At 39.0% G+C, this 27,271-nt stretch overlaps 1 protein-coding gene across 1 annotated transcript; it reads right to left on the reverse strand.

The window, feature by feature from the left end:
- On the reverse strand, positions 1–26,755 carry LOC308692351 (sacsin-like). Its single transcript, XM_081368286.1, has 8 exons — positions 26,687–26,755; positions 25,829–25,883; positions 19,627–19,714; positions 19,400–19,511; positions 18,248–18,394; positions 12,119–13,547; positions 11,933–12,021; positions 1–11,827 (listed from the first exon to the last, which is right to left on the reverse strand). The coding sequence occupies exons 2-8, from the start codon at positions 25,861–25,863 to the stop codon at positions 963–965; spliced, it is 12,765 nt and encodes a 4,254-aa protein (XP_081224412.1). The 5' UTR covers positions 25,864–25,883; positions 26,687–26,755; the 3' UTR covers positions 1–962.
- Positions 26,756–27,271: the final 516 nt, after the last annotated feature.

A 27,271-nucleotide genomic window follows, 5' to 3' on the forward strand; every position in this document is an offset into this window, starting at 1 on the left:
GATGGTCTTTACCCGAGTCGGTCTTAACACGAGGAGGCTGAACACGAGAGCTGAACGCTTCCGCTGACGCTTCCGCGGCAGCGCGCAAATTACACCGATATACAGATAATGCTTTCACCGCTTGAGTGAGTACAGCTGTTTCGGTTGGGCAATTAAGTGAATGACGCGAGAATGGGCCAAATCGAAAGTGCTAGGAGCAAAGGCTTACGTGCAAATTAGACTGCAACAATAATAAGTTTCACTCGCGGCTGTTTGTTTAATGTGGCAACGCGTCTAACTAAAATACAGAATTATGTGAAGTTAAAAATACTAAATAAGCAGAGAATCGAAGATGGCCTTACCTTGACTAAAATGCAGCACTGAAATAACAGGAGAACAGAGTATTCTAGAAAAACACACTTGCGCGCTCTTGCCGTGTCTCTTGTATGCTGTTCGCTTGTGTTTATAGTGTTTATAGTTTAGTGAAATGGGTGTGCTTTTTGATAACTGGAGTTATGGTTTTGAAATTTTAGTTCAAAAGCCTGGTTATAGTGTTTAAGCAATCGAGAAAAACTGTAATATTTCTTAATAAAAAACATGCTTTTAAATGATTTACATTGAAATTTTAATTCAAATGTCAATTATATTGCACATTTTGCAGACATTTTTATCTAAAGTAACTTACATTGCATTCAATATATACATTAATGTAATGGTTTCCCTGGGAATGAAACCCATTACATTGGCATTGCTCTACTGTTTGCTACAAAAATGCCCAGTATACAATACTATAAATGCTAAATATAACAGTAAGCAAGAAGAGAAGTAGACTTAGAATTATCAAAACATGATTACAAAGATATAAGAATTTCCAGTATGCATGGTAGCAGTACTAAACAGATAAAAAAAGAATATCAGCATTGTTACATGAAAAGATCCTCATGATCGTCTCAGTGGAACATAGTCTGTGATTTCAAGCAACTTTAAGAAATGTATTCTTCTATTTTTTCTAAAAGCTTTGTTGCAATATCCAGTGCACTTCTAGCTTTATCGAAGCTGAACTGCTTGTTTGGAATGTGAGGAAATTGGTGATAGTTCGGATACTGAGTTTTTTTGCCATCAACACCAAGTTCAGTCAGTTGCTTCACAGTGTTTGGTAAAGAAGTCAACTGTGAGCTGTAATGGGACACCTGCTGAGCAAGGCTAGTTATTGAGCAGTTCTTGGGATGCTCTCCACTTCTCTTGTACATTGCTGCTATCAGGGCTTTTTCCACAGCCTGATGCACCTTAAACAGACACCACTCTGAGCAATCTCCTCCAGTGTCATTGTGAGCTGCTCTGATGTCACATTGAGCCTGTTCATACCAGCGCTTTGCCTCTCCTGTGTTTGGCCTTGGTGTTTCTCTGTGGTATGACCAAAAGTTATAGTGTCTTCTAGAGTAGTTCTGATAGAACCTCTCGCGTCCCCTCCTGTGGCTTCGTGCCTCTGTGTTCCACGTGTCATAGAAATCTCGAAAGTCTCTCCAGGTTGAGGATGTGCTATCTGCAGTTTTCCCTTGTTGTAGTTCCTCAATTCTGTTTTGCATGTATTTGAAAGCCTCATTGGCAAGTTCTTCATTGCCTGGGTTTTTGTCAGGATGCCACCGGAGGTAGAGACGTTTAATGGCTTTTTGTTTGTCCTCACTTGACATATTCCAGATTTCATTTAAGCTTTGGTCAATTTCTCTTTTGATTTCTTCAAATGTCCCTGGAAAGACTGTTTTGGGTGGAGGCCTGGATGTCAAAAGACGCTCTATATCTGTGCAAGTGGACCCTGTTGACACAGTTGCCTTCTTTTCCCGTTTAAATTGGTAAAGGTCAAGAGCGCTTACTTCAATTAAGTCATCACTACCAACTTGTATTTTATATCTGGCAGGAAATTGTCCCAGTGGATCATCCAGTCGATTGATAACAATGGCATAGAAATATTCACCGGATTCATCCTTGCTGAAGCCAACATACTCTCCACTTTCAAAGTTGTTGAGGAAGTTCATATCAAGGCAGTCATGCCATTCTTCAGGTATGAGACATCCAGGTTTCGGTAAGGCATCATGTCCTTCCTCGAGGCCACTGTTATGAATGCCATGATTCGCCAATGTTTTCTCAACATCCTCCATATTATCACACAACAGAAGTTGCCCAAGGACTAGAAGTCTTGAGATGGTCAGGCAGTTCTTAAGAAGAGCATTGATTTCTTTAGTAAGACACATATTAACTTCATTTACTACTTTGTGGGCCATGTCATCATTGTGTTTCAAGTAGAAACTACATCCATCTTTCTTTCTTTTTACATAAACATCTGTTTCAGCCTTACTACCTTCAAGTGCCTCATGGTTTAACAGAAGTTCAGTTTGAAGAGTTTTGCAACAGATAATCTGAATCTTAGAAAAGATTTCTTCACACTTTCCTGCAGCTTCAGACTGTGAAACCCCACCTTTGCTGTCTTCTCTGATGAGGCAGACTAGACCATGAAGAAATGCAGCAGAAGACAAGTGTTTGTCAAACCAGCCACTAAATTCACATCCCCCTTCATCGCAATATTGGAAACTTGCTCCCTCCAGGTTTTCAGAAACCACAACCGAGAGAAATTTGGGGCGAACTTGCTGTGGAAGGAACTGCAACAATTTTTGATGTTCATAGTGATCATTTCCAAGATGACAGCAGTTAAATTTTTCCAGCAATTTCAGCTTGTTTTCCAAAGGACCCTCAAGTCTTGCAGGCTGGAAGACTGTGTCGTTGAAAAACAAAGTGTTGGATTCATAGAGTCTTCCATCTGTTGATGGAAGATAAAGTAGGTCGTTTTGGAAAGAGGTTTTGTTCTGTTCCTCTTTCAGCAGGCAAAACAGCTGTTGTACAACACGCTTCACAGTTATCTGCTGATTTGCCTGAAGGCTGTCTTTGTCAGAACTATCAGAATAGATTTCTTGAAGAACAGTGATATATTGATTAATGGTGGGCCTCTCCTTTACACCAATCTTTTTAAAGAAATCTTCAAATTTCATATAATTCGATGGTATGCGGTACAAATAAGGCCTAAACTCAAGAGCATCATGTAGCACAAGTGCTGTCTGCTTTGACTTCACAAGTTTTGTCCTGTTTTCTACCAAGATAATGGGGAGGTCTGAGAACAGAGAGGCATCAACATTTATTGACTGAAGGTATGCGTATGACTTGCTAAATACTGTGTTTCTTGTTTCTAATAATGTGTCAGTGTGACACTGAGACGTACAGATGTTTTTCAGATTAGCAGCTATTTGTCCAAGGGTTGGAGTCTCCAAGGCTCCGGCATCCTTCATTTTCTGTATGTGATGTGAAGAGCAGAGTTCTGAAGGTAGGATTGGCATAGATGTCCATATCAGATAATGGTGATCACTGTCTCTGTCAATCAATGATCCACTGATTGCAACAACGTCCCTCTCTTGAGCAAAGGCCTTGTGATAATCACAAAGTTTTTGCTGAATTTGCACTGGGAAGATGAATTTAATGTCAGCAACTCTGTTAAGTAAATTTGAGTTTTTGTCACTGTTCTTTGACAAAACACTCTTGAGCAAAAGTTTTGATCTTTTCTTGAGAACATCTAGAGGAGTGTTGCCTCTTGTTTCAGATTCAATTTGTTTTGCAAACTGAATAATTTCCTCATCAGACACTTCATGTTTTAAACCAAGGCCGTTTAAGAGACAACGTGCTTCTGTACGTTTACCTTGGAAAATGTCCCAAAACTTTTCTGGCACAAATCTCTCTTTTGGAAGTATTGCACTGTAAAGGTGTACATTGTCATCATAGAAGTATGAAGCCACCTGAAGAGAGCCATGGATGTCTCTAATAAATCGGACATCTCTCAATGCAGAGACAATCCTGGGGTCCACTGGTCCAAGTTCCACTAAAAATCGCATTAAATCAAGAAGCTTGGCCTCTGTCATCATGCGCACAGAAGGAAGAATAAACTGTACACAGAACTCCAGATCATCTAGAATCTTTATGTTTAGACATTCTGCCAAGTCTAGGTTCACAAAGGTGTTCTTCAGGAAAATACTGTCACATCCATCAACATGGTATAAGTTTGGAAAGTCATTCTGATGCTTAGAATTTAGAATGAAAATCATTCTATGTAAATCGATCCTTTCCCGTTTTCCTGTTATTGACTCAAACAGGGGCAAGGACTTGAGTATACCCACATGTCCACTTTTCTTTTTGGAATCTCTGATCCCATTCTGTAAGAAGCGTTGAAGATCTACACATTCATCTTTTGAGAGCTCCTCAAACTGGGAATGAGGTACATGATAAACCTCTTCTAAGACAGCACTGCTGTCTCTTGTTTGCAGGAGTTCTGGATTCATATACATGAAACGGAACTCAACAATGAAACCAATGAAAAAGCTGGAGTCTAATTTCATAAACCCGAGTTTTATGAGAATGGAAGCTATTTTTTCATCTGGCTTCAGAGTCACTTCTTGATACTGAATCACTTTTGATATGTTTCCCAATGTTTGTAAGAAATGTGTGTTATTTTGACTGGGACAAATGACTGGTAAAATAGGACTGTCATCAAAGTGCTTTTTTATCTCACTGAAGACATTCATATTTTCATTTTGGTAGAATATCTTTTGATCCTCAAAGAAGCTCCATAATGTTTTCAGCCATTTGATCGTCTCTGCCTCTGCTTTGTAAAGCTGGCACCTTTGATCAGGTAATGACTGACTGAGGAGTTGAGCAAGTTCTAGTTTCAAATACTCTGCTGCTATGTCAATTGTTAAGTCCTTAATTAACTTTCCCTGACACAGAATTTGGACATGACTTCTATTGACATAACTGTCTGCAAACATTTCCTGATGTCCTTGGAAAAGACAGTTAAATCTTGATATCAGCTTTGGGGATTTAGAGTCGAAGACTCTTAACATCTGATCTTCTGTGAGGAGAAGAGGCAGCCCATTGAGGTCATGAACATTTTTCTCATTGGCATTTGTCAAGCAGAAGCTCAGAAGTTTTGAACATCTTGTTTTGTTTTTGATCAAGGTCTGGTTGATGGGCAAAGGCAAACCACTAGTTGTCTGGGAAGGATCATTCAATGATCTTTGTTTCAAGAAATTCATCACTGTTGAAGCGCTGACTTCTGTCACATTCACACCAGCTGATTTGAAGTTGGATTTTATTTCATGCATTTTAAAAGTGTCTGGCACTAATTTCATCCCTGTGTCATCTAAAATTTCGAAAATTCCATCTTTGTCAGTACTTGTAAAATATGGACAATTTTCTGAATGTGGTTTAGATAGACTGTACCAGGTAACTGTGTATTTTTGTTGTGAAAGGTGTGATGACTCAACAGAAACAGCATGTACAGTGGGTAAGACAGGAAGATCACGTTGGCTGATTGAGCTATAGACCTCATGGATCATCTCATGCCAGCCTTTGTTTACTTTCTCTGAAATGCATGGAAAGTAATCAAGACAAGAAGTCTCCAGTTCTAACTTGAGGGATACAAGAACTTTAGGTGTATCCTTCTTCATGACTGAACACAGATGTAACAGGAGGTCAGCATAGAGTGGTGAAATGATGTTTACTTTCAGTGACTGGTTCCACTCTGTCTTCAGACTATCGCCATCCTCTTTCCACAAATCCCTTCTTGAAGAATCTACTTCAAAATTTGCATTCACATGAACTGGTAAACCAGTTTCTCCAGGTAATGGCAAAGAACAAAACGCCCTGCCAGTAAATTTGTAGTTAAATGAGCATTTCCTACATGCAGCCAGAGCAGCTTGAGGAACTTTCAAATTAAATTGCTTGTTTTTTTGCTCATAGTTTTGTCTTGAAAAGCTAAAGCACTCTGCAATGACCCACTGACTTTGGTTATTTCCAGATGAGATTTGAATGTCATAGATGGTTTTGCAGGGTTCTGCTGTTCCTGACATGAGGGATTCTCGAACATGTCTGTGAAAGTTTTCCCTGCTTAGTGTGTTCTTCTCTGTTTGTTTTTTTTCAATAAGGAAAGGAACTTTTTTCCCTTTTCCATCTTCACTGATCTCCAAGAACTGAATTTTTGTTATGTGTTTCAAGAAGAGAATTAGTCCTTCAGGATCTTCAGTCAAGGCAGAGTAAAGTTCGTTCATGTCACGATCTGTGACGGTCTGTCTAGATATTTCCGATTGTTCTGCCATTTCCTCTGTTCTGAGAGGGAGCCTGAACATGGTTCCAGAATTGAGGGCAAACATTTCTGGGAGAAAGGTATGATAAACATCCTCAAAAGATTTTTTTAATTCATCATCAACTGAAAACATGCAGCCTGGGGACTCTTTTGTTATACCTTCCACATATTTTAGATTTGGATCAGAAATGCAGAGCCATTTGTCACCGGTCAGGATAGATGGACAATCTGTCAGATGATACACGGAATTGAAGCCAAGTCCATATTTTCCAGTTCTGCCTAAAGTGCCATGTTTTCCTCCTTCCCCCAGCTGCTGAATCCCCTGCAGATCATCATCAGAAAATGTTCTGTTGTTGTACACACAAAGAGCCGGGCCTTGAACCAGTTCCCATTCCTTTCCAAATATTTTTTCACTCTTATGTTTTCTTTTGTCCCACACAAAGTGAATTTCTGTTGCCTCTGCATCATCAGCATTTTGAATGAGCTCTTTCAGAACATCCTTTTTAGATGGATATGCATCAATTATATTTTTTATTCGGACAGGTAGTTTCTCACTTTGTCCAAATTCTTTGGCATGAAGAGAAAACTGACTGACCAAATGATTATTCAGAGTATGGTGTCTTGTTGTCTTAACACCAAAATGACAGGCCACAGAACGAGGTATCAGATCATGGATGAGCTTGACACCAGCTGAGACAGGCATCCATGGGCTGTCATTAAATCTCAGCTCTTTAGAAGATGTCAACACACCTCTCTCATCAGGTATGAGACAGTTTGTAAGCTTTTCGTCTTTGATTTTGTATAGCCCATTTATGAGTATTGTGACACACTTATCGAGGTCTGACGTGGAAAGAGGTTGAGATTTATTTAAATTCTCAATTTTATTAAGTGCAGCAACAAATTGCTCTTTTGTAAATTGTTTGTTGACACCAAGGCAGTCCCAGAGTCTCTCAAATTTGGAGAAGATGACTGGAAGCACATAGAGATATGGTTTCTCCTCAAATTCTGTACTTCTGGCCACTGACATCACATTTACAAATTGATCCTCAATGAAAATGAATGGAAATGATTTTGCTTGCTCAATAATGGGATTGGGATCTTTCTGTTCTAACAAGTATTTGTTGAGATATTCATAGCAATACTGGGCAATGTTGAAGAGAGCTGTCTTTTCAAATTCTTTGCAATGTTGGTGTGCATTTAACAGCTGCTGAAGAACCGTCTCAACTGGTGGATTTGTCAGTACTCTCAATTTTTGGAAAACTGGATGATAATTGTGTATTTGAAGGTTTGAATGATCAACTGTGAATTCTGTCATGCTTACTAAATTGAGACAACTGTCACTGTATACTTCAGAGGGTTTTTTAAGAACGGTGGCGTTCTTGTTTTGCTGAACTAAAGGAACTAAGGCAGGAAGGAATTGTATTTGAGACAGTGTGTGCCAGTGCAGAGAATTCACATCTTCTGGGGAGTCTTTCACTGACTCCACAAGGCACTGAAGACGTTTACGATATCCAGATTTATCCTGTTGCCAAACACTGGTTATCTTCTCTGCTCTTTCTATGATGTCCTCTAAAGGGAGATGGTCACTCAGCATTCCCAGATCTGAAAGCCGTTGAATCCTTTTTGGTGAGAGAAAGTCATTTTCTGTTCCTTCAAGAAAGCGTCCTTCCTTAAGTTCATACAAACAAGCCATTTTGCCAGAAGGATTCACAAGTCGCTTGATTAACTGAAGCTTCTTACAACTCTGTGTTGGAATACAAGGGTAGCTTTTCAGTAGGTCATCAACAGCTGGATCATTCAAGTCAATGGCATTCAGCACAAGAGTATTTCTGCTGTGTGTGTCCACAGAACTCAAGTTCTCAAAAACAATTTTGTAAAACTCAGGCCAGTTGATTGTTCTCTGTTTGATCTCTGGCTCAAATCCACAATCGATGAAACTCTGTCTTACCCATGATGGGAGAGAAACAACATTGGAATATGAAGCTCCCAAGCTCAAGAACACTTTCATGGCAATGTCTCCAATTACTCGGCTCTCCTCAATTTTTGGATTCAGAAATCTCACGTTGTCCATAGAACACCAATTATGTCCATTGCTGAAAAGCTCCAGAGATTTGCCATTGGCATTCTGCACAACTGCTGAGTAGAAAGACTCAACCATGGGTAAAAATGCTTTGCTTACTGTCTCTGTCTTAGGCCAGAATGTATGGAAGGAATAGTTCTGGATATGTCCATTTTGGGCCATTTTTTTCAGCTCAAGCAGTGTAGTGATGTAAGCAGAGGTTACAGCATCTTTCAGTAGAGCTTTGTTCCACTCAGATTTCACTCCTTTTCCCCATAATCCTTTCCTATTAGATGTGACTGCAAAAGTTCCATTGACATGGACTGGAAGACCCGTCTCAATTGAGAGAGGAAGAAAGCAAAAAGCCTGGCCTTCATGCTTCAGGCTTTCATCAGGAGACCATGAATTATTTTTTGCCTCTTTATGCAAAGGTACAGCTATACCTCCAATTGGAAATGAAAACACATGCTCTTGTTCATTTCTTCTCTGGAACATTTGCAAAGAATCATGCGTCCCAAAACAGGAGTACAAAAGCCAGTACTGGGTGAGGGATTTATCTGAGGTCTCCTGAACTATTTTAACAATGTGTGCTTTGTTGACATCAATAATGTTGAGGCATTTGATATCACTATTTCTGAAGGTGTTCTCGACCTCTTGTAGACGTGTGTCATTCGAGACAGCAATTGAATTCATGACTTCTCTGCATATTTTGAGAGGAGTCTGAATCTGATCATTCCATGGAGGAGTCGATGCGTTTTCAGGGACAATTTGAAGGGACATAGATGTAATGCTCTTCAGAAATAGTAGGTGTGTTTGTGAATTGTCAGTCAAATGATTTTTAAAACTCCTAATTCGCTCCACATCATATACCTTTGAACTGATCTCTGACTTGTTGGCCTCCTCCTGAGTGCGAAATGGTAATTTAATCAAGGTGCCATTGTAAGCTTTCTTGCTGTTTTGCACTGACAAATCACAATCAAAAATTCCTTCATAAGATTTAAACTGGCCAGGAAACCTTTTGTACAGTCGTTCCTGGAATGGGTCAAGTTTAATTCCTGGGTTTCCTTTGCTGAGAATGTGCTTTTCCAAATGGGTGACATTTGGATCAAGTACGAGAAGGCTTTTTCCACTCAAAATTGAAGGAATATCACTCACATGGTAAACAGCATTAAATCCAAGCCCAAACTTTCCAATCATCTCAATTTTTTTTTCCTTTGATGCTGATCCCACTTTGACAATGTTTCTCCAGTCTTCTTCTGAAAAAAGCTCATTGTTGAAGATCCAAAGGCATGGTCCATTGCAGAGAGCCATTCCATGATCAAAGAGAGTTTCAGGGGGGTCTTTGTGTTTTCTGAAGTCAAGGAGGAATTTACATGTGGTTGCCCCAGCATCCTCAGCATTTTGTAGGAGTTCTTTGAAAATGTCACTTTCTTCATCATACTCTTTCAGAATGTTTTTAATTCTTTGAGTAATTGGTTCAGATTGCCCACACTGTTCTATACCAAAGGACTCTTGCCCTGCTAGTATGAGCTGTGGTTTTAAGATGCGAGTACTTAAGGATGGGACTCTCAACCATTTTGCAGTGATGGGTAAAACTTCTTCATGAATGACATAGAACTCCTCATTGTCTTGTTTCAGGTCATCAAGTCCTTCAGCACTGATGTCACAGAAGACTGTTTTGGACAAAGACTGCAGAGTAAAGTTTTGATTTTGTGCCATGACAGGCACAGGGGTACTGTCCTTTAAAAGCTTCTCATTCTTTCGCATCCAGTCAAGAATGGCAATTGACACTTTAAGTTCTGTCAAGTCTCCATGAGGAGGATCCCTGCAGTCAATTCTTTGTTTTATGTCATGGAGTATGTCTTCAATCTCTTCATCGGACAGTGTTTTCTTCACCCCAAATTTTGTTAGTAGGTTTTCATATTGCAAAAACTCTTCAGGCACTTTCTTGATGTAGGGGCTTAGATCCAATTCAGGTGGATAGGCTAAAACTATATCTCCTGGACAGACAAACTCACTTTTATTCCATATCCAGGGGATACTTTTTGTGTCCATTAAATCTGTGAAATTTCTCATGTTGTCTTGCATGAATTTGTAAATACTGTGCAGCTCGGTTTTAAGCTGAAAATCTGAATTTGGGTTGACCATTGATCTCAGTGCAGAGAGGTTCTCCAAGACTTTTTCAGCAGGAGGGGGTTCATAAAGTCCAAGATTTTTGCAGACATGTCCTGTTAGCTCAGAGGTAAGTGGCATTACATATCCAACAATTGAAGAATACTTTGAATCCCGTACTTCAGTTGGCTTATACAGACCTCTCTTAAGATTTCTACAAACACTTCCATTCAAGAACTTTGGATTTTCACAGGGCACCCACTGCCTTTGCTTCAGCTCTTCTATCTGCGCCTTGGTGAATTTTGAAAGGAAATCATTCTCATTCAGGACTCGAACAAGAGTATGTGCTTTTTTTGATGCCTTATCTGGTGAGTGGGCAAAAAGCTTTTCAGTATGATTTATGACTTGGAGTATGTTTTCTGTTGATATTTGTTTTTGCTCTGACCTTAGGCCAAGGCGCCGCAAACTCTGAAGCATTTCCTCTGTCTTTGTGTAAATAGGTGGGGGAAAGAAATCTGCCTCGAAAAGATCCTGAAATGTCCTGTTTCTTGGATCAAAAACATCTGAGGCGTGTTTGTGTTCTCCATGAGTTGTCTCAATAAATGTGAGCCTTTTAGTTTTCATGAGCAGCTGCTCACTTTGTGAGAGTAAAATGCTACCATTAGTCAATATCCAGGTCATTACTGTCTGTTCCTCCCCTTTTTTGAAAGAGGCTGTCTCAATAGAGTCAACCAAACAAACAGCCAACTTAGCGGCATCTAAGAGTTCAATTTTCAGAAGAGTCAAAAGTCTGCGGTCAGCTTCATTTGCACACTGTACAATGGTCTCAGGCATTGGCAGATCATTTGGAATGGCTGGTTTGGTGGTTGAAAGAACTGCTTGCTTTGATTGAACTGCAACATATTTCCCAGACATCATTCTGAAGATTGGCAACATGGAAAGCAGGATCTTTTCAGCATTTGAGAGAGAATCCAAAGAAGAGAGGTACACTTTCAACTCCTCTTTTTCCTGTGATGAAGCAGAGGCAATGCCTTTGATGACCTGATCTCTGTGTGAGTTCACGAAGACTTGTAGAACACTTCTTGGTGAAGCGGGAAGAACATACTTCTCAATGTCATGATGTCTAAGACACACATCTCTTTTTATGACTGTGCACCCCACCATTCCTAACACTTTCTGAACATGATCTGACAAGCTAGACGCTGTGCTTCTCTGAAAAATCAAAGTTGTGTTACTCTGCAACCTTGCTAACAATACAGAATTGCCTGAACTCTGCAGTGGCTCCAGTGGTATTAAAGGCATGTCAATAAAGTAATTTAACTCATTCCATTCAGTGCTAAGAAACTTCCAGAATTCAGCCAGCCAGCTCTTTGGTGGATGATGATCTTCTGTTGTTTTCCATGTCACATGACCTTGGGTCACCTTCCAGTCCATGGGTAAGTGCTTCTTGGTGAGTGCAACAACGTGTTTAGCATCCAAATTGATTATGTTGTATGTGTCTGAAAAAAAGTGAAATGATTGAGACCAAATTTCACAAACATGTATGATATTAATTCAATATTTTATAAGGACTCTCGATAAAATATATGAAACAGTTGTCTTACCCTTTGTTGCTAGCTTCCTTAGTTGCTTAGTGCAAACATGGCTCAGATCGTTGGGTATAAATCTTTCTTTACAAAATGGCAGCAATGTTCTAAACAAAGAAAAAAAAGATTTTTAGTACTTTGAAAACACAATATAAACACACCAAAGAATTCAAGTAGGAAAGAGACAACTGTATCACACCTTACCTTGGAAACTTCTCATTGTCGATCAAAACAGTGTTCTGCACTTCATTGCTAAATGAAGTGAAGGTTCCATCACTGAGAGGCAGAAGCTTAAGACCTTGTAGCTCTGTGTACTTCTCATCACTGAGAGCAAATTCAAGAAGAGAGTATCTGTCATCTTTACTGAGGTTTTCAGTCTTACTTCTGTGAAGGACATCTCTAACACAAGATGGAGTCACCCATGTCAAGGTATCATTTTCAGGGAAGATTTTTCGAACATCTTTCAAAATATGTTCTGGGACTGTGACCAGGTTCTCTCCTTCAGAAATCAATAATCTTGACACTGCAGACATTGTGTCACTACATATATTGTTAACTGGAAAAACCGCATCTGAGGTAGACACCCAGATTTTCTCATCTTTGGCAAGGTGAAAGATCTTGTATTCACTTAGACGCTTCAGAGTGTCTGTTGCAACTTCATGCCATCTGTCTTTATGTACAGTCTTGGATAGGTCAGGCCAGAGATTGTACACAGTGGCAGCAGGCAGAGTCGAGTTTCTGGATAACTGAATGGCATCCAGGATCATCATAAGATATACATGAGGAAGAATATCTTTTATAAGTAGCTCATTCCACTTTGCAGACTCGTCATTCTTCTGATCCTCCTCTTGCCACTTAATGAACCTCCGATTATCTGTCAGGCCAAAGCAAGCATTGATGTGAATGGGAAGCCCAGTTTTGTTTGAGTCATTATTTGGAAGTGGCAGAAAGCAACTTAGTCGTCCTTTGCAAAGTGATCTGTCTTCATCTATTTGAAAAGCTGCATCAACTTGAGGGTAGAAGCTCAGCTTACTGGCTAGAAAGTCAATCTCTGGTTTATATCCATGTTTCAGAAGGCAAGTTGTCACAAGCCATTGAGACTTTGTTTCTTCCATTTTCTGGGAAATGTGTGACACTGTTTTCAAACAAGTTTTTCTGTCAAACGATTCCTGCTTAACATGAGAAAGGTCAGTGTCAAATTGATTTGACGCTGAAACTTTTAGCCTATTGTTGCAGAAGCCATTGGTGTCAATATGCAGCAAAGTAATGGATGACACATTTCTCAGGAAAAGAAGACTGATGTCTGCATCACCAATGAAACTGTCAAAAAGCTGTGTAACTTTTGTGGAGTCATACAAGTTATCTGAGATCTCAGAAGCCTCATTGCGCAGAGGGAAACGGAAGAGCGTTCCTTTGAAGTATTGCTCCTCGCTGATGACCTTCTCCCAGGAACAACTGTTGACATGACTGACTACATTTTGAAAGGGCTGGAACTGATCTCTCAAGTTCAAAAGGCTCTCTCTGTCCTCTTCATCATCCAAAGACCATCGATAGCCTTCTTCATCATCTCCAAACACCTTCTTTTGTGGGTCAAATATGGCCAGGTGTTCAGAACTGAATACACATGGCAAGTCTGTAAATAAACAACAATAATAATAATTATAAATATTGTTAGCGTCGCCAGTGTTGTGCCAATTTAAATGTCAGAATCCGACACCACAAGTACCCTGAGGGGCAGTTATTTGTAAAAACTGATGTTGCAGCTGATCTGGGTGTCATTTATAAAACTGTGTGTAGGTTTTGATGTGTCCTGGGATTGATGCCGGGATTGGGACCTATACTGCCCTACAAAGGCAAAAGACCTTAAGTCGCTAGAGTGTGGAACTGAGAAAAATGACTTTAAAGATTTTTAGTTGTCCCGCCAAATTAATTATAGGTAGGACACTGGAAATCTGGCAAATAGATGTTTTAGTAATGGAAATTATATACATAAAAAAATCTTGAGCTCAAACTTGACTTTTGACCACTATTTTAAAGTTACTGTACTCTGCCTTTGTATTGTCAGCAAAAAGTGAGAAGTCATGCCAAGGAAAAAGGCAGTAACTTCCACATTATCAATATTTAGTTGCTGATCACCATTAACAAAATCATTATAGTACACACCTGTATAAAATCTAGTGATCATGGCATTTATTTTGTATGATTTACAATTATTTATAGCCATCTACTTATTGCTATCCTGTGCTTTGGTTGCATTCTGATGGCATTATTAATACATTTGACATGACAAAATACCTATTAGTCCAGCGTTGACTCGATCGACCGCGTTTAGGGCGGGGCTGAAAGCGAAGTTTTGGCACTCTGCCAGCTAGTTTGCCGAGCTTTAATTCTTGGTTGTATTCATCTGATACGGCAATGTGTAACGTTTTTCTGTCAACTCTGCATAATCCTTCGCGATCGATATCGCACGTTTGTCGATGGAGCAGACCATACTGACCGCTCTGAGGACATCAGAAGTTAGAGCGACTGATGGCAGCTGTACAAAGTACACAGGCTACACCGTAATTTTAATTTTAATGGACATTAAAACAAAGGCAGATAACCGTACAATCTGGTAGGTAGCATTATTTGATTGAACACCGGCACAGTAACTTCATATTGACGCGCGGCTGAACAAAGGCAGAGCACCGTAACTCAATTTGAGCGTTCCAAAACAAAGCCAAAGAGCGGTAACTGATGTTACGGTGTTCTGCCTTGGTTTCTCATGGGCTTTTGGAAGTTACTGTTAAGACAAATCATTATTTTCTCGAAAAAAAAAAACGGAATTGATTCAAGATATTTATCCACATGATAAAGAAGGTCTTGAATGTGCCAAAAATATAATTAACTCATTTTCGACCAAAAACGAAGTTACGGTCTTTTGCCTTTGCACGGCAGTATAGTAACATTGCCGGGATCAGTCCCAGAACGCGCCCTGTGTGAACAAAAGCCAGGACCAATGCCGTAATGGGTGATGATGCACGCACGTGCCATCGCAATGACATCCTGATGTCTTTATGGGATCTTTACGGGATGTGTGTGAACACACTCACATATTCCGGAAAATCACTGGCAGTGTGAATGAACCAAAATCAAACGATCCCGGGACAAATCCCAGGACACATTATCCATGTATTTTACGGAATATCTGAGTGAAAGGGGCTGTAGAAACACAATGAAGCTGAAGCCACAAGTTTACTTGAGTTTACTTAATTTAATTTAAACTAAATTAATAACTTTTTTACAACAAAAAAAGAACCATAACTGAACTTACTTAAAGGTACAATATATTAACTATATAATATATACATTTTATATCAAAATATCCCAAAACCACTTGCAGTTTTATATATTTCTTTCAATAGTGTACTTCCATTATCCTAAATGTTTCCAAGAATTAGTAAATTCAGAGAAATTCACAATTTTACAAATTGCCCGTCCCTGTTCACTTGTCGCCTGTCAATGACGTTATCCCTGGTTTCCGCTCGTACTGCCATAGTAACCATGGGCGATAGACGTGGAAAACTGCGTAGTGTGTAACGTCTAGCGTAGTGTGTAACGTCTAGCTCATGCTCTAGTTGTTTCCTTCAATCATTATGGACCATTCACTCTCAAATGCTGTTTAGTATGATAGTGTAACGTTAGACTAAGAGAAACAGTGTTTCAAGTTTCATTCGTCTAATAAACTGACCTGTGTGTGTAGTAATTCAGCACTTGCGGGTAACTTAGTTCGGTAGAATTAAATGTCCTTATAACTTTATATCCGCGGGACTCGCGTGTGCCGCTGATATCTGTCTCTCATTAGCAATCGCGACCTGCTTCATTCCACAGTCATGTTAAAAACATCAATGTATTCAATCCTCCATAAACATTATTAGATCCATCAGCATGACGGCAAGTTCCATGATTCCACTTATGCGTCATCAACCTACGCCTTTGTTATTGTAAGAGGTTAGCGACCCCTAGCGGTGAAAAAGCGGTTATTGTCCCGTTATCACTGTAAAGCTGCTTTGAAACAATCTGTATTGTAAAAAGCGCTATATAAATAAAGGTGACTTGAGTTGATTTGACAAGTGCGGTCATGCTTCATTTAAAATTTGAGAATGTTATCTCTAAAACTATGAATTTTATGAAACATTTTCTAATACCATGTCATGTGTTTTTTTAGAGAAGGCAAATAAAAAAGTGCTCCCTGTAAGATCCCTGTAAAAAATAAATCTACTTTGTTTTTCTGTTTGTTTATCTATTGTTTTTGCAAAAATCTAACCTTTCATTGAAGTAAAAGAATTGAAAGTGGGGAGGAAATCACATTATGAAATAAATGTTTTTCTCCAAAACATGTTGGCCATAATTATTGGCATATAATTATATGAGTAAAATACAGTATCTCTGAAGTATATTCCCATTAATATGTACCTTTATTTAGCACACCAGGGTGACTAGGAACATGAAATTGTCTAGCTATGACTTCTTGTTTCACACGAGTTTGTATATGAGGAAACACAAAGGCCAAATCCCCTTAATCATCCATCACAATGAGTAAAACCAAAGAATATAGTTCTGATGTGCATTAAAAGATTGTTGAGCATCACAAAATAGAAAGTGGCTGTAAGAAAATAGCTAAAGAATTGAAAATCCCCATTTTGACCATCAGGGCAATAATTAAGAAGTTATAATCAACTAAAGATGTTACGAATCTGCCAGGAAGAGGACGTGTGTCTATATTGTCTTAATGGATGGTGAGGAGGAGAGTTTGAGCGGCCAAAGACTCTTCAAGGATCACAGATGGAGAATTGCAGAGATTACTGGAGTCTTGGGGGTCAGAAAGCCTAAAAAAAAATTATCAAACAAACCCTACACAACCACATGTTGTTTGGGAGGGTTTCAAGAAAAGTCCTCCTCGCTCCTCCAAAAACAAACTCCAGCATATTCAGTTGTCAGACTCGACTGGATATTCAGAAGTGACCGGATTCTGTGGTCAGATGAAACTAAAAAAGGGCTTTTTGGCTGCAAAGCCAGCAGATGTGTTTGGTGCACACAGAGATAAAAAGTACCTCATGCCTATGGTTAAATACACTGCTGGATCTTATATGTTGTGGGCATATTTTTCTGCTGGAGGTCCTGGACTTCTTGTTCAGATACATGGCATTATGGATTGTAGCAAATACCAACAGATAAAAAAAATCTAAACCTGACTGCCTCTGCTAGAAATCTTATAATGGGCCGTGGTTGGATCTTCCATCAGGACAACGATCCAAAACAAACATCAAAATCAAAACAAAAATGTGTCACTGAGCACAAAATGAAGCTTCTGCCATGACCGTCCCAGTCCCCTAAACTGAACCCTATAGGAGAGGAGTGGGGTGAACTGAAGAGAAGAAGCGCCAGCATGAACTTGTGAATCTGAAGGGTCTGGAGAGATTCTGTATGGAGGAATGGTCTCTGATCTCAGGTCAGGTGTTCTCCAAACTCATCCGGCATTATAGGAGAAGACTCAGAGCTGTTATCTTGGCAAAAGGAGGTTGCAGAAAGTATTTAATAACAGGGAGCCAATAATTATGGCCAGCGTGTTTTGGAGAAAAACATTTATTTCATAATGTGATTTACCCCCCACTTTCAATTCTTTTACTTCAATGAAAGGTTAGATTTTTGTGAATTTTTTGAATGAAAGATCAAAAAGATAAACAATGCAGATTTATTTTTTACAGCCATTTTTGATCATATTTATCAGGGGTGCCATTCATTCTGACCACCACTGTAAATATTTCTAATGATATTCAGTTTGTCCAGATCAAGTAAGAGTGTGATGTTTTAATGTGGAGTGAATGTTGAACAACAATGATCTGGGGTCCTCTGCGATCTTTGTGTATAAAGTTTTTATTTTTTAATGCTGGCAGGGAAAGAGTCACATTTATTACAGTTCTCCTCTATTTTGCCTTAATAGATTAAAGATAAAACTAATATAAAACAAATAGTTTGTAATGCTTCAAATGCATTTACTGTAGGAATCAGAACATTATAATGTACTGTTTTGATACTTGTTAAATATTATATTCAGCAGTGTTATGAAATGTATGTTCTTTTAGTTTTATTTAAAGATTAACTTTAAGCGAGTGTTAGATGATGGAAAAGAAATCTAAATGTAAAAAAAAAAAAAAAGGGAAATAAGCATACACATTTTACTATTAAAAACAGACTAGCCAATATAAAAGGGTTACTGTATTCTGTAACAGTTTCTTTCTGTTCATCATTCTATGAAGGTTTGCGTTTTAGTAACTTGTTAGTATAGTTCACCTGTAATATGATAAACGGAGTTGAAGCCGATCCCAAATCTCCCGACTTTTGTTGGGTCATCCTGCTTGATGCTTCTGCCAACTCTCTGGATTCCCTCCCAGTCTTCCTCTGTGAAGGCTGCATCATTGAAGGCATAGAGAGCCGGTCCTGCCATCAAAGATACAAACAGATGATCAAACACATAAAGAGTAGTCTTTTGCCTACAATAAAGACTTTCAGTATTGTCAAAGACTGCTCCTAATGAATCATGTCTCCCATACTGTAAATGACAAAAATGACCAAACTACTTTGAAAATAACACACTTTGCTTATAGCACAGTAAAGACTTTCAGTATCTGGTCAAATACTGGTCATGACAGAGAAGAATGAGTTATGTCTCTCATATTCTATGTACGTTATGCCCTTATTTTCAGCTCATTTTATTTTATTTTAGGACCAAACTGTGATTTTGACACTGGTTGGGCCGGACTAAATCACTGCATTATTAACAGTAGCAATGGTGTAGGGGTAAAGTGTGTGGCAGAAAAGTTTTGACCCAAATCGACCTGAGATCACAATCTGCCTTTTGCTGAACTTGCTCTATTTCCTTTTCCCATCGCATATCAGATCGGAAAGGCATGTATTTTCAATAAAAATTAAGAAAACATTTGAAAAGTGGAAATAAAGTGTCTAACTTGTGTTTAATAATAAAGTGTTTAGGGTTAGGGGTCGGTGTAGGGACGGCTTTATTGTCCCAATAAGGCAGAATCCATTTAATAATTTTAATAAATATAATAATTTATTATAATTGCATACCGTATAATGTACAACAACACTGAGATGCAAATGCTATCTGCCACTATTTGAAGTATAAATCACATCTAACTACTATTTACACTTATTGTAGTGTAATTAGAATCTATTGCTATTTTCACTCAGTGCAAATAGCCGCTGCCAAAAAGTTGGATTTAATATAAAAACATACTGTAAATTCAGAGCTCAAAACTCACTTCCCATTAAAGAAAGGCAGGTGTAGTTGCAAAACTCTTCATGTGACATATGAATGAGGACAAATGTAAAACCCTAGACTGCAATATCCTTTGTTGTGGGCTCTGCAGTAATTTTATAAAGTTTAAGTCTAGTGTGATTTAAATCTGTTTGCAACACAAATACCTTGATACTTTCCGAGCTCTTCAGTCCACAGGCTCTGAGTCTCATAATGCCTCTCGTCATGAATAAACACCACACGTGAAGCTCCTGCATCATCTGCATTCTGGATCAGCTCCTGGTACGTTACAGGATTAATATTAAACACAGATACGATGAGATATTTAAGAGACATACCATTTAACAATGATGTGAAAGTATTCAGGCAATATTTAAACCTTTTTTTAGCCTACCTTCAATATTTGTCCTCCATCTGGGTACCTTCTCAAAATCTCTTTCAGGTAATCAATGAATGGTGGAGACGTCGCACCAAATTTATTTCTGCATTGAACAATGTAAAGTTAATCACAAACTGCACAAAACACAGACTCATGACTATTTTTTGTCTTTTAGTATATCCAAAACAATGACAAAATTCACATTTAGAAGATATAATTGTCACATTTTAGAATAATCACAGTAATGTACTTTATATTTCAGTGATTCACCATCTATAAAGTTAACTGAATAATATGAAGCTAGTAACTATGTTTACTTTGTGCTGCTGAAAGTTATTTTATATATTGCTGTTTGTGTCCAATGGTAAACAAAATAAGTATTACATGATGAATAATGTTTAAAGTCCGCGTGAACCAGAAGTTGCAAACGACTTTTCTCCAGTGTTGTGACATATTTCCCAGTGAAAAGGAATATTGAACAGAGGGCAGGGTTTTACTCTAGCGCTCCTCCTCTCCATCTCTGCTCATAACAGACTAACGGTTTGAGGGGAGTGGTTAAGCGTTTCCCAAACCAAGCCGTCAAACCTACGTCATCAGGGAAGGTCCTCCAATGCAGAGGGGAGGGGCATTTTCAGATTTTGATTAAAGATTATGAAGCCAAAATATTTTTTTGTGTGGATTGACTTGCATGGATGAATTGTTCACCACAAAACGATCAATTTAGGCAAACAAAGTAAGTATGGTCAATTTTGATTTCATGTGGACTTTAAACGATTACAGAAATGTAATTAATTTTAAGGTGTAGTTTTGTTTAACATATTCCTTCGAAACGAGTTTGCAGCAGAAGTCACGAACAGAGCAAAATGTTTTTTTGTGCTGTTTATATACGTGTATACGTATATATATTTTAGTGCTGTTTCAATGTATGAAAACAGGTAAATGTACGTGAACCACGCTACGTAAAAATACATATTCTGGTGAGATCATGTTGCTGAATAACTTCTAAACAAAATAAAAGTGTGAACAAGAACCTACAGTACTGTGCAAAAGTACGGGGGGAACGTCTCCAAGATGCTTGAAGAAACCTTCCTGTAAAGCTCCCTGAAAAACTATGCGCAAGTGTACCTGGACAAAAGTGGTTTTAAACGCAAAGGGTCGTTACACCATATATTGATTTGATTTAGTTAATAGAAGTTAAATCATAAATAAATTCAATTTGTGATTTTATTTTTGAAAGCATTCTCACTTTACAGCATTTTAACACAAGTGCCAGTACTTTTCACAGTGCTGTAGCTTTGCAGGAAGGTTTCTTCAAGCATCTCGGAGACGTTCCCGCAGTTCTTCTGGATTTAGTCTGTCTCAGTCTGTTTCTTCATGTAATCACAGACGGACTCGATGATGGTGAGATCAGATCATACCGGCTGTTGTCAGTCAGACTCCTTGTGCATACAGAAATCTCACTGGATTATTATAATTAATGGCAAAAAGAATGTTTGGAAATGTAAACTGATATTTCCTACTGACACACTACAGCAAAAGATATAAATAACTGACTTTAACTGACCATTTTTTAGGGGGGGGGGGTATTAACACTTTTGGGTATTAACACTAAGACTTTTGCACAGTACTGCATTTTAGAACGTCTTTATTAGGACTGTATTAGTGGCAGTTTAGCCATGATTATTTGCTTATTCTGGTTGATAAACCGAATTATCACTCAATAAGTGCCATAATTAATGAGTATATAACTTTCACTTTAGAACAGGGGGTGAAATTATCTATTTATTTTAGAAATTTATAACTGTAAAAACAGCACTAATTACTAGCGTCATATTGTTCAGTTAATTTAATAGATGGTGAATCACTGTAATATATATATACAGTATATATTACAGTGTTTATATATTTACAATATACAGTACATTACTACACAAAATTAATATATGGTTTGCTAAGTTGTACATAATGGCTGAAAGGCCTTTATATCACAATTACTAGTCTGATTGTGCAATTTGCATTTAGAAGATAAAGGCTAAGCATTCAAAACGCCTCGGTTACGACTGTAACCTCGAGACGCTGCGTTGATCGACGCTTAGGGAACGCTTCGCGTGATGACGTCTTGAAGCACATGTAAAATCAGTCCAATGGTGTGACGGAGCGTCAGAGCCGGGTGACGTCATGAACCAGGAAGTATAAAGCCTGCCCAAATCAGAGCTAGCTTCGTAAAAGTCTGAAGTAGTCGCTGACAGGCACGTACACTGACAGGTGACAGTCGCTGTCTACCCCGGTGTAGTGTCCAAGTCCAAAGAGTAGAACCTTACAAATGTGTGCGGTGAGGACCACTCTGCCGCTTCACAAACATCTTTGAGAGCAACTCCTGTCATAAGGGTCTTGGAGGCCGCCACACTCCTAGTAGAATGGGAACGGACAGCCACAGGGGAAGGCTGTCCGACCGACTCATAAGCAATTGAGATAGCCTCAACCACACACTTGCTCATTCTCTGCTTAGATGCTGGGGACCCTTTGTTAGGGGGCCCAAAACACACGAACAGCTGTTCAGATTTACACCACAGGGCAGCTCTGTGGACAGAGGCATCTAGCGCCCTGACTGGGCATAGCAGATTATTATTTTCCTGGTCCGAGTTCTGGAAAGGAGGAGGACAAAAGGCCTGCAGCATGATAGACCTGGCCACATTAGTGGGGGCCTTTGGAACATAACCTGGTCTAGGGTGAAGGAACGCTTTCACCATGCCAGATGCAAACTCCAAGCACAAGGGTGCAACCGATAGCGCTTACAAATCTCCTATCCTTTTAAGAGAAGTGATAGCAAGGAGGAACAAAGCTCCGGAGGCATGAGAGCGACGGGGGAGGAGCTTCTGGAAAGCAGCCGCCTGATTGGCTGCCTCCAGGAACCTCTTGACGACTGAGGCCAGAAGGTGACGGTGCGCATCCACAAGAAAATTCTTGTCCTTCTCTTTAATATTGCTCAGATTGAGCCTCAGATGCCTCTCAGTGGCCACCAGGGTTGCCATAGAGCGGCCGATGGATTTAGCCGTCTCCTTGGTGGCCCTGAGAGATAAATCTGTGGCTTGATGTAGTTCGCAAACTATGTCAAGACCAATACCCCCGCCCTCATCCATGTCTCCTAACAATTCAGTAATAACAATTCATTTAGAGAGGATGCCGCCTCGAGGGAAAGATAGCTTGCGAGCGTCTCGTCCACTTTTGGCATCTCCCCATAACCGTGTTCTTTATAGTTCGATATAGATGAATAGTTAGAAGTTTGTGAACTGTATACTCTATATGAAACCGGTTTCTCTCACAATCTCAACCAGCTCTTCGAATTCATGAGACTGAGGAGACGAATCCTCAGTGTCTCTTGCATCGACACTGACAACGTCCAGTTCCTCAGAACTAGACAGTTGCAGTGTCGGTGCCTCAACCAGGGCGAAGGAACCGCAGCGTGTGCTTCCAAACCCTGAGAGAAGGCACTGGATCTATCAGGTGAAGGCAGAGATAAGGCTGGGCCCGTCTCTAACCCCTCTGATAGGTCCATTTGCGAACCCCATGACCGCTGTTCGGGATCGGAGCGTCCGCATAGGAAGCACATCACAGTGCTCACAGCCAGCGCCCTCGAGTGCATCCTCACCCAAACAAGCTACACAAAGAGTGTGTGTGTGTGTGTCCATCCGTTAAATAATGTGCTCACACATCCTGAACTGCTACTTGCTCGCCATGACTTTATATATATAGACTGATATAAAGACAAAACAACACAAAATAGACAAGGACAGTTTCACAATGAGCACTACTGAAGACGCAGAAGCTAGCGCGGCTCTGTTTTGGGCAGGCTTTATACTTCCTGGTTCATGACCTCTGATGTTCCGTCACACCATTGGACTGATTTTATATGTGCTTCAAGACGTCATCACGCGAAGCGCTCCCTAAGCGTCGATCAACGCAGGAACTTATAGCCTCTCACTTCCTCCAATATGGATCAATGATTCTGATGACATCACTGTACTTCAGCTTCTCATCAGATTTTCTGTCCAATCAAATGCTCTCTAGAATCTGAAGCTCCGCCCCCTACACTATAAATAGATGTTGAAGCTTCAGCACATAGTGCACTATAATATAGGGGATAGGGAACGATTCACACTGTGTAAATATGCTTTCCATTGGCTCGAATGAAGTCTGGTTTCACATTAGTGTCACACACACAGTCTGCTCCGGCCCAGAGACACGATACACAGAGTCGGCACACACCAGAAAACTTATCAGACCCGTTTGAATTAGGGCTGTGTTGAAAAAATCGATTAACCAATTCTGAATCGATTTTCATAATAATTTCTAAAGATCGATCCGTAACTCAGAGGATCGATTTAATAATAGGCCTACATTTTCCCCTGTGAACTTTAACTTGCCGCGTCATTGAATTCACGCATGCGCGCGAGGTGGAAGGACATTAAAACAACGAACATAGCGGTCAGTAACTTTAAGCAAGCGGTTGCTTTGAAAACTCCAGAAACTCTCAAAGCTGCTATCTGGCACCATTTCGGGTTCAGAAGCAATGCAGAGAACGAGCTTGACAAAAGCAAAGCAATTTGCAAAGCCTGCCCCGGCCGCGCGCGCGCTCACCTTCACCGTCTTCAAACAACACGAGCGCTGTCTTGCTCTCTCTCCCTCGCGCATATTAATCAAAATAAATTGACACGATGGTGTCGAAAAAAAAAACCTATCCAGTGATGAAATGTTTTCTGTGTTGTCAAATCTTGTGCGATATCCTAAACTGCCAAGATAATTACCATAGAGATTACACAACGCGTGCCGTCCACGTCCGATTCGCGAACTAATGATTCCTTTGAACCGATTCAATTTAATGAATGGTTTAAACAACTGATCTGTCCAACACTGAACTCACGAGACGTCTGAATTGGTGTATAAAAAATCTGTAACACTTTACAATAATGTTCTATTTATTAAACTATTTAACTACATTAGTTAACATTTACTATTACTAAACTGCACTTCTACAACATTGTTAATTTCAACATTTAGGCTATAGCCTTCATTGTTGAAATCAAAAGTTGTACAGTAGGCTATTTGTTAACATAGTTAATGCACTGTGAAGTTACATTACCAAACAATGAACAGCTGTGTTTTTATAAACTAAGATAAACAAATATTAATAAATACAGTAACAAAAGTATTGCTCATGGTAAGTTCATGTTAGTTAATATGTTAACAATTCAAACCATATCCTAAAGTTACTGTATTTATTAATATTTGTTTATCTTAGTTTATAAAAACACAGCTGTTCATTGTTTGGTAATGTTACTTCACAGTGCATTAAATATGTTAACAAATAGCCTACTGTACAACTTTTGATTTCAACAATCGCAATGTCATTTTTTCCCAATATCGTGCAGCCCTAATTCTTAGTGTCATTTTTAATAATACATCAGGTTCGCGTCTAAATAATCGGTCTACTGCTGCTGATATATCTCTGCGTCCTCTGTCGTCTACACCAGTGCAAGTTTGTGAAAGCAGTTGTATCAACACTCTGGAAGGGGGATTGTTCTTTACAACCATCAATACTCAATTTATTTGCGGTTGAATGTCTATAATAATAGTATCAATATGTTGCATAACTACAGTCCTGTAATTCAGGTAACAGCTGGAAAAAAATGCTTTTTTCAAAAACACTTATCTAAATCCCGAAGATCGGATCAGATCGGATCGAATCGAATCGAATAATGATAATCGATTCAAGATCTTGAGAATCGGAATCGAATTGATTCTTGAAATTTGAATCGAAACCCAGCCCTAGTTTGAATTCTGCACAGAATGCTGTATTTTAAAGCGATATGGAGGAGATCAGGAGGAGAAACGGTTAGAGATTAGGAGGAAACTGAGGCTTTGCCGAACTCAACGGCTCTGGCTGAACTGTGATTTAAACTAAACACTATTGGCTATTTAAAACGGGGAGGAGCTGATAGATATGCCCTGCCCTGTCTTCCTGATTCAGTGGACATTATGTCAACACATTCAAGGCACTTCAGTGGGCCTTTAACTGCAGACAGGGCTAATTAACATAACCAGGAACAAGTGTGAACTCAGTCAAAAAACATGCAAACTAGCAAAGGGGAACACAGGCAAACAGGAACAGAACTGGACATAATCGTTACAAAAACATGTCGTGAATAAAACCACATACTTCTTTTTCTTCTTTTCCCTCGATGCTGAACTCATTGTTCTTCTTTTACATTCTCCTGTGTGGATAAAATTTTTAACTGTTTAAAAAACAATAATTAACTTTAAAATTCTCCAAATTATTAAAAGAAGCCAACTTTTCGAACAGTTATTCCGTGGAAACTGTTATAACACTGTAAATGTAATCTCTCTTTTTTCATACACATTTCAGTAACTAGTTTGCCTTGCTTTCTTGGGTCTCCTGTGGCCTCCAGATAAAACACAGTTCTGCTCATAAGATTACACACACCTCGCATAATCTGCTAAATGTTAATCATTAAAATTAGAGGATCATAAAAATTGCATTTTGTTATTTATTTTGTACTGCACTGAATAGGCTAAACAGCATTACAGATTTTTCCATATAATCCACAAGAGAATAAAATTACTGAATTTACACAGATGAACCAGTTCAGAAGTTTACATTCTGCACACTTGAATCTTATACTGTGTGTTGTTGGTTGATCTACGACTGTTTTCATGTTTTGTGATGGTTGTTCATGAGTCTAGCAGTGAAACTGTCCGCTGTTCTTCAGAAAATCCTCCTGCACATTCTTTGATTTCCAGCATTTTCTGATTATTTGCACCTTTCCAACAGCGACTGTATGATTTTGAGATCCAACTTCGTGCGCTCGCTCGCTCGCTCTCTCGCTCTCTCTCTCTCTCTCTCTCATTTTTATGAACCCTCTTTTGTACTTATTAAATAAAAAATACATATGTTATGTCATATTGTTGAGTTATATTATTGCCTATTACATTATAGTAATATATTATATTAGTAACTTTAAAAACTTCTAAACTTCTACATGCTGTAATCTCCTACCTTCAGTGGTCCTGATGCAGAGTGAATCCAGCGATCAGAAAGAGTCTGATAATAAACCGCTCAGCGCGAGCAGATTCTCTGGGTTTCTGTTCACTAGAAAGATCCTGTTTAGCGGAAACGAAACTTACACTCCTCCTTCACTAGTTCAGTGAATGAGTTGTCAAATAAACCAGTTTTCACTCAAACTAGCTCCGTTTTTAACCAAACCAGACTCTTAAAGTAACTGTTGCAAACCAAAGAACAGGATAGCCTGATTGAAAATCATTAATTTGGCTATAGGCCTATGGTCCATGATACGGACAAACATGTTCCGGTATTTTTTTTTTTTTTTTTTTTTTTTTTCTGTAGTAAAATGGTTCATTTGTGGTTATGGTTTCGAGGAAATGACACCTAGATGACTGAATAAAAAAGAGCAGGAAAAAATAAAGTACAGGCTTATAGTCACTCTTCAAAATCGAAAAGAAAGAAACAAGGATTCTGAAAGCTTTTTAAAATGTTAGAAGGAGATCCATTTTTAATGTATTATGAGTAAGCCTACCTTGCAAAAAAATACTGTAATAAATGTAACATCCAGGAATCATATTT

This window comes from Scardinius erythrophthalmus, assembly GCF_964197995.2.
Source record: "Scardinius erythrophthalmus genome assembly, chromosome: 6".
Taxonomy (NCBI): domain Eukaryota; kingdom Metazoa; phylum Chordata; class Actinopteri; order Cypriniformes; family Leuciscidae; genus Scardinius; species Scardinius erythrophthalmus.